Here is a 13,042-nt window from a genome sequence, read left to right as displayed (position 1 = left end):
ACAAGTTATTTTCAAATCAAATATGGAACACAATTTTTTACATCTTTTGACGACTTGTTCTACTAAGGAAATTAAAATATTGATCAACCTATTTAAAAAATTATTTGATATTTTTGCTTAGTCTTACAACAATCTTAAGGGATTTTGTCCTTCAATAATCAATAATCCAATTCCCATTAAAAAGGATTTCCTACCTGTAAGACAAAAACAAAAGCCAATCAACCCAACCCTTGAAGCGACTATTAGGATAGATCTAGATACACTAATTTTAGCTCACATTATTTATCCAATTAAATTCTAAAAGTGAGTGGCCAATCTAGTTCTAGTTAGAAAGAAAAAGGGCCAAATCCGCATGTGCATAGACTTTCTTTCCCTAAATAAATCCAACATAAAAGTTAACTCCCATCTTCCAAACATCGAATTAATTCTGAAACAAGTAGTTGGATCTCATATCATGTTATTATTAGATGGTTTATCCAGTTAAAATTAGAGTTATTTAAAGAAAAATGGTAGGCATAAAACAACTTTTACAACCAAGTGGGGAATGTTTTCTTGTAACCACATGCCTTTTGGTTTAATCAATGTCAGTGCAACTTTTCAAAGAGCTATGAATATAGCGTTTGATGATTTGATTGGGGTAATAATCCATAATTATTTAATGATTTAATTATAAATTCAAAGTAGTGAAGTGATCACTTTGATCACTTGAGAAGAGTTTTTATTTGCTATAGAAAACATGGGATGTCTTTGAACCCTGCTATATCTATTTTTCATGTCAAATCAAGTATGTTTCTCGAACATATTTTCTCCTATTATGGGATCAAAATAGATCCTCAATGAATAGTATCCATCAAAGCACCTTTCCCCCTACATCTAAGAAAGATATTCAATAATTCATGGAAAAAACAAATTGTGTACGTGGATTTATCCCCAAATTTGCAAAGATCGTTAAGCCAATTCACCATACGTTAAAAAGTGATCAAATATTCAATTGGAATCCTTATTCTCAATAATCCTTCCAACATATCGAGGATGTTATCTCTACAACTCCTATCTTATATACTCCAAATTTTACTAAATATTTCATCATTTATACTAATGCTACAAAAGAGGCAATTTATGCCATCTTAATGCAAAAACTCATGATGGTTTAGAACAACTTGTAGCATTCACAAGTCAAAGTCTCTCTAATGATGCTATGAGTACTATATGATTGAAAAAGATGTGTAATCTTTATTAAAATATATCGAGAAGTTCAAAAACTTGATCCTTGGAAAGCATAATGAAGTTAGAACCACACTCCCAACTATCAAGTCTTTACTGTCTCAAAATATGATGTCTGGTAAACTGGAACATTGGTTGACTGAGATCCAAGAACATGATATGAAATTAAATACAACCAATACAATTAAGGGCATGGATTAGCACTTAGTTGGAATGTGATCTCAATCATGTCAAAGAAGTTAAATCACAAAATGAGTGCCAACTAGTTAACCATAAACTTCTTGACCATAAAAGAAAGACTAAATGAAAGACCCTATGTGTGCATAATCCAATAGAAATACCTTCTAACCTATTTCAAAGTTAGTGGCCTTAGCATTTTTATCATGATACTTCTTTACAATTTTTCTCCTTTTTTCGATTTGATTCAATGTTGTAGTTCTATGTTCATCAAGGGCTAACATAGTATGATACCTATTCATTAAATCAAACTCTGAATAATTCATCATGAAATACTAAATGAAATGAAGCTAATTGTAATTCAACATGATTAACAACTTATTGATCATAAACTGGTTGAAAATGTGTGACACTAGTGCTAACCTTAGTAGTGGTCCTGTCTACCCATAGAGCATAAGGAAGCGGAAGATGACACTTTCTATGGTTGTCAATGATAATCTTCTTCAAGATTTTGATTAAATTTTTATTTATAGATTTAGCTAACCCATTGTCGTGAGGGTAATAAGAAGATGAAAATGTATGTTTTATACCAAACTTGTTACAAAATAGAGCAAATTTTCTTGAGATAAATGCAGTTCCATTATGAGATACAATGTGAATGGATGTGCCAAATCAGGGAAGTAGAGATTCTATAACAAAATGAATTAATTGATCCTTATTGGCCTCTTTAAGGGGGGTTTCCTTAGAGAATTTAGTGAAATAGTCTATGGAATTCAAAATAAAAGTGTGCCTAGCATAGGAGGGTGGATTAATTGGACCTACAAAAACAAGGCCCAACTTGGTAAAGAGTCAACTTGAGATGATGGGTTCAAGAGGCATAGTAGAGTATTGTAATCTTCTTGTTGCATGTTGACACTCATTACAATATTTATGGTCAAGAATTTTATGGTAAACTAGTTTATGTTTAAGAAATTGTTAAGCCTATTGAATTACAATTAGCTTCATTTCATTTAGTCTTTCATTATTAATAATTTAGAGTCTGATTTAATTAACATGTATCATACTATGTTATCCCTTGATGAATAGACAATTGCAACATTGAATCAAATCAAGAAAAAGGAGAAAAATTGTAAAGAAGTATCATGATAAGAAGGCTAAGACCACTACCTTTGAAATAGGTCAGAAAGTCTTGATATGAGATTCTGCACGCATAGATAATGGAAAGAACACAAAGTTTCAAAGAATTTGGATTGGCCCCCATGAAATCATTGCTAAAATTGGAACTAATTCTTGTCTGCTAGAAGATGATGATGATAGGTTATTATTGTACCCAACAAATGGCTCTCACATTAAACAATTTATTGATCCTACTTCAGGATTGAATCAGCCTTGATATTTCTCTAGTCTTTGGTTTCTTTGCTTTATATTCTTTTATTTTATTGTAGTTTTTTTTGTACCTAAAGGAACCTAGCAACCCGTTTGACACATAACTACTAGTAAACCTATGGGGGTTTATGACCTGTCCTCCTTGCCATAAACTAGGCTCGCTATGGGGGGGATTTGAACCTTGATTACCTTGTTTCCATGATTTCACAAACTTCAAATCAACCAATTGACTTGCCCCGCGGGACTTCTTTTCTTTTATTTGCATATTTTACATTTCCTTTATTTTATTTTATTTCCTTGTTATTTTATGTTAATTCCTTTGTTGATAATTTAAAAAATGTTAGATATACATAATTTAGAAAATATTTTATGGAACAATAGATTTTCCTTGCTTGACTGCAACCTACTTAGAAGGAAAAAATAATAAAGCTACAACCAGGTGTTTGGTATCATATTTACTTTATGCATAAGTGTCAATAATGACTTACCTTTACTCCAACAATATAGTGACAAACAACTCCTAATGCTAGAAGAAAAGGTTTCCCTTAAATACTTTATTGTTGTGAGGTGAAAAATTGTTAGATGAGTGTAGCTATTCCACTCTTCGTGATGTGGCATTGGGTTTCCTCATATCAATTTTTCCTTTTATTCCATGAAACCAAAAATCTGAAGTCCAAAATAGTCACATATATTCCCCTATGGAGCTTCTAGATGTTGACATTCACTTCATAAATTTTAAAATTTTGTAATAAGTTACAAAATTCTTGCCTTTGTCTTGCTTGGTCGCACCTTAACTAACCATAAAAAATTTGTCTATAATCTTGAAACCGTCTATTTTTCTATTGTTGTACTTGATGGCAACACACTTGTAGCAGAACAACTCATATATGGTAACTAGATGATTCTACAAGAGAGATATCAGATGTGACAGAATGCATGGCAGTTGTGTTTACAAATGTGACAAAATGTAGGACAGTTCAAAGGAATCAGTTCAAAAGTAATGTACAATGGAAAATCACATTATAACATGTCTATTCAGAGGGAACAAAGTAATGGTACAAAAGAATAGGGTGAAGGAACAAAGGACTACAGATCAGAATCAAGAAGTTGAATAAAAACGACATTTTCAGGTATGTTAAGTTGTATATGCAGGTTCACTATACAAAAAAGTGTGTACACATGGATTCACTATTCAAAAATATCATATAAGTATGCACACACTTTCATAGAAGAAAAAGTGCATATGGGATGAAAAATTAAGGAAATTAAGGTGAAAGAATACCAATGGTCAATACCATGGTATTAGCCCACAATATTGAGCGGAGTAACGATTATTTGATCCTGTCTAAGAATATGTTGGCAAGAGGGGACTTCTCTCCATAAACTTTTGAGTGGAAAACTAGAGATGTCTATATTTCTAGATATATAGAGATTGGTCCTGTACTTTCTTTCTTACTTGCCTCCGTCCTTTTTGTAGGTTCCATAGAGTAATAAGTCTTATGCACTAAGAGCTACCTAATGATGGTCTCCCAGGTATTGGGAACGATGGGCGGCTATCTATTGCTCTCGGGTATCTACTATGCATAGGATCTAAGTGTTGTTTTGATCTGAGGTATTGAGAAAGGCTAAAACTATATAAGGAGGAAAATATCAAAGGGCTAAGCACATAAGTAATGAATATCTTATCAAGTGTTAGATTAAAGGCAAATATGCATATTATGGGTTTCTTATTCTTTACTTAATCTAGACTAAGTATGCACCTAAGTGTTTGATGATGGGTGGGATGTAATGATGGATCAGGATCATAATAACTTATCATTATGTGATCTGAAGTCTAGAATTGCAACGAAGTTATAAGTAAGTATTTGTATATCTATACATTGTTTCGCTTTGGTGAAGCTGCGTATGCATGTTGGTTCAAATCTTCCAAGTAGCGTATGCTAAAAGAAAAGCTTGATGTTCAAGGATGACTAATCTATCATATCAGTGTTGTTGTTTTACTGTTGTCTGCCAATGAAGTCTTCTTAGATATGAAAGTAAAATTGAATGCATAAAGAGTTTATGTCTGATTGATTGATTGATTGAGTAAGAAGGGTGATCCTTGTTGCTATCTGTTTAGAACTCTGTAATATGACAATAGATCTTTAGAATGTCACTGATTGGTACAGTTTTTGGTTCAAAGGTTTTATGATTCAGTATCTTTAGAGGTATACACAGGTTGGGCTGAAGGAAGTAGTGTATACACGCAGGTTGGCTTCATTGAAGAAGCGTATACAGTCTGACACATGATTTTTTAGGTTACAGTTGGTTCTAGTTGTTGATGCAATGTTTTGGGTTTAGATCTATGTACTGGTTATAGTGATCTATCTGTTCCAATTGATTGACTGAATTTGAATAAGTTTGAATGGTTCAATATGTTAGAGGTTCAGTGATTGGTTGATTCAATATGTCAGAGGTTTAGTGATTTTTTAATTTAGTATGTCCGAGGTTCAGTGATTGTTTGATTCATTATGTCAAAGGTTTCAGTGATTCGTTGATTCAGTTATGGTTGATTCAAAGATTGATGATTGAGTTTCAGTGATTGGTGGATGCAGATGTATTCGATGGATGTAATGCAGTGCTGATTGATATTGAGCTTCAATGTTACTAATGGGTGCAGTGTGAAAATTTGATGAAACATGGCCTTCATATTGTAGTATTGTGTACCTGGAGTATCCAGTGTGAAAATTTATGAAATGTGGTACCTAAAGGATACTGAAGGTTGGAGCCTTCAGTGAAGAAATCAAAGCTTCTTGCCAGTAGTGGCTGGTGATTTGATCAAGGGTTTGGAGCTCCCTTCTAGTAGTAGCTAGAGATGAGTGAAGGTTGTAGCCTTCTATAGGTCAAAGCCTACGTACTAGTAAACATATCAGCTAGTACAAGAACTATGGGGTTGTATCTCCCTTCTAGTAGAAGCTGGAGAACGAGAGAAGGTTGTAGCCTTCTGCAGGTGGGTTCTTGCGTACTGGTATGTGTTTGCACCAATATAAGAATGTAAATAGATTTTCTTATTATTAAAAGAAGATAGAGACAACAACAACAGGTGGTTTTCACCCACATTGGGTTTCCACCTTAAATCTTGGTGTTCATGTGTGTTGCCTATGTGTGATGGTTTATTTAATTATTACTGCACATGGTTACTATCTAATGTTTAATAAAGTATTGATGCATTGATTAAAGATCAACATACGATGAATTAACAGAATCATAAGTTCATTGGATATACGTTGGTTTCCTTAAGAATAGTTGCGTGCACACACGAGTTCCCTTCACTGAAGTAGCGTATATAAATATGATTATGGAAATAAAAAAAGTTATTTATTTGTAAATACTAATTCACCCACCCTCTTAGTATTATTTCCAACAATTGGTATCAAAGCGGGTCCTTTGGCAGAAGCTTGACTGCTTGAAGGAGATCCATAGAAACAATGGGAAAGAAACTAAAGAAGAAAGCACCTCAAAAGAAGAAGACATCTCAAGAGAACTGTGACAGTGGAAGAGATGATTGGCCATTATATGGAAGCAACTCCTTAGATTCAGAATCACCTCAGAATGAAGATGAACAAGCAAAATAATTATCAGGTACGAATTTGTTGTCCTCTAGTGATACATTTCTCTGTTCATTTGAAGATAATGAATGTAAGAACGAAACAACTTAATTTGATTTTATGGGTGAAAGAGAAAGAAATCAAATAGAGGCAAAATCTAAAAATATGATGGACACGGGAGGGAGCTCTGAGGGTTTTCACCGAAGGTATGAACGCATGACTGCGCAGTTGTAGGCCAGATCCCTGACAAGAAGCTGAAGCTTGCAGGGTCAGGGGGGCCCGGTTCAAAGAACGCGCGCAGAGGGCAGACCAAATCAACCAGTTTCCATTGGAGAAGAACAAAACGACAACCGGAGGCCGCGGGTGCTGACCGGAAGGGATGGGAATGGAGAACGGGAGGGGAGAGATCCCCTCCTATAAAGAGGTAATAACAGGAGAAGCTAGAAAGGAAAAGCAGGGCGAGGGAGAATGGAAAAATGAAGGAGAAACTTCAGCTGCTGGAGCACAAAGGAGATCAGGAATCCCAAGCAAATGTCTACCAAGAGCAACGAGCAAACCCAGGTTTGTAATACCGCCTAATAGATTAGAAAATTACAGAAGCTACATGAGAGATTATGCTTTGATTTGTAAGTTTATAGGATACTGGCCAAATGAGAAAAATCTCATGAGATGGATCCATCAGAGGTGGAAACCAAAAGGACATGTAGAGGTCAAGCTAGGGGCGAAGGGGTTTTTTACAGTCATATTCTCTAATCTAGAAGACAAGGGAAGGATCTTTGAGGAACAACCCTACTTCATGAACAATGCTGGTCTGTTCATGAGAGAGTGGGTAGACTGTTACAACCCAGATAAAGAAAAAATGCTAGCTGCCCCGGTATGGATAAGACTTTTCGGCCTACCATCAGAATTCTGGGATCCAGAGATCCTCAAAGGTATCGGAAATTCAATAGGTTCATTTGTGAAAGTGGCAGAATCAACAAAGAGAGGAAAATACACCACATATGCTAGAATATGTGCGTATATGAATATCACTGAGCCCCTTCCAGACACTATAGAACTGGAGTATCATGATGAGGTATGGAATCAACCTTTAGACTACGAACACATTCCATTTCGCTGCAGAAGGTGCCATGAGTATGGCCACCTAGTTAGAGAATGCCCCATTACACTAGCTGAAAAGGAAAGGGAAGCAGAATATGAAAGGCGAAATGCAACAAGGAAAACAGAGAAGGAAGAAGAGGACTTCCAAGAAGTTCAACGCAGGAGAAGAAGAGGAAATAGACAGGGGCCGGTGGGTAAGCAAAAAGAAACCCAGAAAACAGAATCTCTAAACAAATTTCAAGTCCTACAGGGAGAAGGTCTGGAAAACGAAGTAAGCGAAGAAGAAGAAGTAGAGGAGATGGAGGTAGCAGAGGAAAAGGAGGATAAAGAAACAGATAAAACAAAAAAGGACCAGAGGGAAGAAACCCAGGAGGAGTTAGGAGACATGGAGATAGACCTACAGAAAACAACAGGAGACGAAGAAGAGCAGGTAATGGCAAAACTTTTACAGGAATGGAAAAGGCTAGACGAAAGATTCATCCCAGAGGAACAAAAACAGAGGTATAAGGAAGCATTCAAACGATATAAGGAAAAAAGGGGATTAACAGGAGACACGGAAAATCAACAATCGGAAAAACAGGAAGTGCAGAACATAGGAGTGAGCAGCACTGGCAAAACAGGGAAAAAAAGAGGGAGAAGAACTTTGAATGAAACGATACAAGATGTGGGAGAAATGCTTGTCAGCTCTGGAAGAGTGATACCTCTCTCTGAGGTATTCCAAACCCGCCCAAAACTGTTAAGATGATTATAACAAGCTGGAACGTAAGAGGCCTCAACAGCAGAGGCAAACAAAGGTATCTGAATGAGAGATTGAAAAAAGAAAAACCCAGTATAATGATTTTACAAGAAACAAAAATAAGCACCGATAAAATGAGAGAAATTTTGAGTAGAAATAGGAGTAGATATGAAATAATGGGACAAGATGCAGTTGGGAGCGCAGGAGGCTTAGTAATAATATGGAATCCAGAGGAAGTTCAATTCAGTAATTGGATGAGCTTTCCAAGAATCTTAACAGGAACAGCAAGTATTGTAGGAACGGTGGAGGAGGTTTTTATAACAGGAGTTTATGGGCCGCATATCCAGAGTGAGAAGGAAAATTTCCTGCAAAATCTAAAAGCTTTAAGAGGTCTAATTCCAGGGAAACAATGGATCATAGGAGGGGATTTCAATCTGATCAAAGCCGCAGAGGAAAAAAGAGGAGGAGTAAGGAGATTGGATAAGGCAGTGGAGCAGTTTGGAGACATGATAAGGGAACAAAAGCTGATAGATATTCAAACCATTAATGGGAAGCATACTTGGAATAACCGAAGAGGTGGAGCTAATCAAATAGCCTCGCGCCTTGATAGATTCTTAATCTCAGAACAAATAATGATGAAGGATGTCTTCATAGAAGCCACTATCCTCCCGGTAGCTGGCTCAGACCATTGGCCGATTAAACTAGAAATAGATTTAAAACAAAGGCCTGCTAACAAACCCTTCAGATTCGAAGCCTTTTGGCTAAGAAATGAAGGTTTGATGGAAAAACTAGAAGAATGGTGGAAGGCGAGCGATCAAAGAGGAAAGAATAAGATGCATACTTTCCAACTCAAATTGAAGGAAATGAAGAATAAGCTAAAGAAGTGGAATAAAGAAGAATTCGGTAACATAATAGAAGAAAAAAACAAACTAGAGCAGAGAATGGAAGAGCTTCAGCAGTTAGACATCTTAGAAGGCATACAGGAGGAAAGAACAAAAGAAGAAGGTACTATACTAAATAAGCTAGAAGAAAGAAGGAAACAAGAAGAGATTTTATGGAAGCAGAAATCAAGGGTGCAATGGCTCAGGGAAGGAGAGAGGAATACTAAGTTCTTCCATAAAGCTATGGTCCAACATAGACAAAGAAACCGAATTTTTTCAATTAGAAATCAGGAGGGTCAGAGAGTTCTTCAACATGAAGAAATAGAAAAAGAGTTGGTTAATCATTTCAAAAATATTCTTAGAGAACCTCAAGTTGACAGATCTGAAGCCATATCGAAGATAAGTAGAGAAATCCCAAATATGGTAACAAGAGATCAAAACCTAGCACTAATGAGGAAAATTACGATGGAAGAAGTGGAGGATATAGTAAGAAACATGAAAAGGAATAAAGCGCCCGGACCGGATGGGTACACAGTAGAATTCTTTCAAGCTGGGTGGAATTTTCTTGCAGAAGAAGTGCTGGAAGTTGTAGAGGAGGCCAGAATAAATCAAAGACTATGGCCTGGAATAAACGCAACCATGCTGACCCTTATTCCTAAAACAAATCAGGCTGATCAAGCTGAAGGTTTTAGACCCATAGCCCTCTGTAACGTCATCTACAAAATAGTGGCTTCAGTTGTGGCTCAGAGATTGAAATCGATCCTCCCAAGCATCATATCCCCAGAGCAAACTGGGTTTGTTGAAGGGAGGCAGATACTGGATGGGTTAGTGGTGGCTCAGGAAGTAATTCACACACTGAAAACGAAAAAAGAAAGAGGCATGCTGATTAAATTAGACCTCTCAAAAGCCTATGATAGGCTAAGCTGGAAGTATTTAGAAGCAATTCTGAAAGCGTATGGTTTCTGTGATAGATGGGTGAATTGGGTTATGAGTATGATCTCAACCCCAAATTTCTCCATCCTGTTGAATGGGGCTCCAACAACTACCTTCAATGCAACGAGAGGCCTCAGACAAGGGGACCCCCTATCCCCCTTCCTGTTCATAATAGCAGCAGAAGGATTAGGCAGATACTTTAAAAAAGAATTAAGAGAAAGGAAAATTCAAGGGCTAAGACTATGGGGAAATCAAACCACAGTTACACACCAACAATTTGTGGACGATATAATGATATACTGCAAAGCAACTCTGAAAGAAGTGAAAAGGATAAAGAAAATACTTGAGATATTTATGGAAGGCACAGGGATGGAGGTTAATAATGAGAAATCCAGAACCTTTTTCTTTAACACTGTGGAACCCATTAAAATTCATCTAACCAGGGTCCTGGGCTATCGGAAAGGAGATCTCCCTACCAAATACTTAGGTACTATGTTAGATTCGTCCTCGCTCAAAATTGGAAATTGGAAGAATACTCTGGAGAAGATCACAAAAAGATTGGAGAACTGGACTTTCCGGGCTCTGAATTTAGCAGCAAGGGTTATTCTGTTAAAAGCTACTCTTCAAGCAATTCCGATATATCCTTTATCCGTAATGGCTGCTCCTAAAGGAATTTGCAATAAACTGGTGGAGATTTATAGAAAATTCCTATGGGGGGGACCGAAGCAGCAAAAGAAGTGGGCTCTATGTTCATGGGATAGTCTAACTAGACCAAAGGAGAAAGGTGGTTTAGGCCTCAGAGACCCCTGGACCTTAAATCAAGTCCTCGGCGCCAAGCTAAGGTGGAGATGGATTCAAGGGGGGACGGATCTTTGGAAAGAAATCTGGACAACCAAATATAATATGCCCCTTGCCCCGGAAGACATTCTTAGGGTGCAAGATATGCCACGAGGATCAGATATTTGGAATCTCACTATTCAAAGCAGGGATTTAATAGACAGACATATATTCTGGGAAATCAGAGGGGGACAGACAGCGAGATTCTGGGATGAAGCCTGGCAGCAGAGGGAGAAAATGATAAACTTGCAAGAAATGCAAGAAATATACAGAGCAGGTATGGAAAGAAGCCTCATTACAGTTAAGGATTACTGGACCGAAGAACAAGGAAATGAGGAATGGCGAAGCTGGAAACCTTTGGAGGAGTGGAAAAGAGATGCAACAGAAGACCAGAAAAAAGTATTTGGAAAGGAAATAGAATCCAGAAAGATAAAAAAGAGAGATGGAAGAGACATTCTCCGATGGGGTAAAGAAACGAAAGGAATATTTAACATAAAGGAAGCTTACAAAGCAAAAACTCAGCAAGAACCGGGGGAGGAAGATCAAAAGTGGAAAAGGATATGGAAAGCAAAATGGTGGCCGAAGATAAAATTGTTTGCATGGCTAGTAGGAAGGAAGCGGATTCTAACCTGGGATAGAATTCAAAAAAGGGGATTCTCTGGCCCTTCAAGATGCTATCTATGCCATTCGGAGGAAGAAGATCAGGAACATCTGCTGAATGGATGTAAGGTTGCCCAACTCCAATGGGAAAAAACAAGAAATCTATTCTCAACAACAGAGAGAAACCCTCATGATATAATCCAAACCCTTTTCGACTGGGGAGAAGGAAAGTTCCAAAGTAAAATAGTTAGAAGAGCATGGAGTATTACAGCTGGATTTAACGTTTGGAATTTGTGGAAGGAAAGAAATAGTCGAATATTCAAAGGGAAATCATCAGAGCCGGAGGAAGTATGGAAGAGAACTCTCAAGCAAATTAGAGAATCAATCTTAGCAGAGAATTGGGCAGAAGAGGATTGGAAAACCTCGGATACTGAAGCTGAGATTTTAAAGCAGCTGAACCTAGATCAGGGGATGATTTACCATCCAAAAACAAAGCAGAATCAGTCAATGGCAATCCAAAGTCATGCAACCTATCGAAAGCCTCCTGAGGGGTTTGTGAAACTCAATTTCGATGGCGCTGCAAAAGGGAATCCCGGACCAGCGGGTTTTGGCGGACTCTTCAGGAATAGACAGGGGGAGACAGAGTGGATATATGCGGAACATGGAGGAACAATGACCAATAATGAGGCAGAATTCATGGCTGTTTACCAGGGACTCAAAATCGCTAGAAGAAATGGCTACAGAAAAATTGAAATTGAGGGAGATTCCACCCTGGTAATAGATACAATAAGAAAATTAATCAATGGGAAAAAATGGGAAAAGGTTGTAAAGAGCTGGAGAAGCGCAAGCTTAGTGCGAGACATCGAGGAACTTTTGAAAGAGGTAGACTACAAGATCACGTCGCATGTAAGAAGGGAGGGTAACAAACCCGCAGATTGTTTAGCGAACTGGGGAAGCAAAGAACCCCTGGATCGAATTGATGACAGCTGGACCAATCAGGTTTCGTTGGCAAAATGGGATGGTCTCAATCAGCTCATTGGAAAGGATAATCATGATGCAGAACAAAGTCAATTATGATCATGCGCGGAGCGGGAACGGGAGAATGAGGCACGAACCGGCGGCAATAAGGAGAGGACGGAAGGACGGCGCTCTTAATCCCCTGACATCAGTATTAATTGAGGTGGCAGTAAGACAGGAACGAGGCCCAAAACAAATAACGATTCTCAACAACAAATCCATCATTCGAAGAAGGAGGGACAGTAGAAGTGGAGCGAATTCCCATCATCAGAGCAAAGGGGGCGAGAAGGGTATTAGAGAGATCAAAGGCAGAATGAAAGGTATTGGAAAGGGCTCGCGGGAGGAACCAATCTGGCAAAGAATCCCGAACCAGAGACTTAAACGCTCAAGAATGGGGGAGAGAAGCGGTAAAACAGTCCAAAAAGAGAAGGATAGGGAGGAAGCCAGGAATTTCGAACAGGGAAGAGTTAAAATTGAAGTGGAAAGCTCGGAAGAAATGAATCTCAGACAGTGCGAAGAATGCAGAGCAAAACAGTTTGAAATTGGGCAGAGCAGCAGAGGCC

General features: G+C 37.8%; 1 protein-coding gene across 1 annotated transcript; it reads left to right on the top strand.

Annotated features, from left to right (window-relative positions):
- The first annotated feature begins 8,387 nt into the window (after positions 1–8,387).
- On the top strand, positions 8,388–12,539 carry LOC149206819 (uncharacterized). The gene is made up of 3 exons (XM_089397810.1): positions 8,388–9,114; positions 9,664–10,083; positions 10,288–12,539. The coding sequence occupies exons 1-3, from the start codon at positions 8,388–8,390 to the stop codon at positions 12,537–12,539; spliced, it is 3,399 nt and encodes a 1,132-aa protein (XP_089253936.1).
- Positions 12,540–13,042: the final 503 nt, after the last annotated feature.

Source organism: Pinus tabuliformis, chromosome 1_2 (genome assembly GCF_031772625.1).
Source record: "Pinus tabuliformis cultivar Carrire ecotype Pingquan chromosome 1_2, CPIR1, whole genome shotgun sequence".
Lineage (NCBI taxonomy): Eukaryota > Viridiplantae > Streptophyta > Pinopsida > Pinales > Pinaceae > Pinus > Pinus tabuliformis.
Note: the sequence above shows the minus strand (reverse complement) of the source record. Positions and strands in the feature narration are given on the sequence as shown.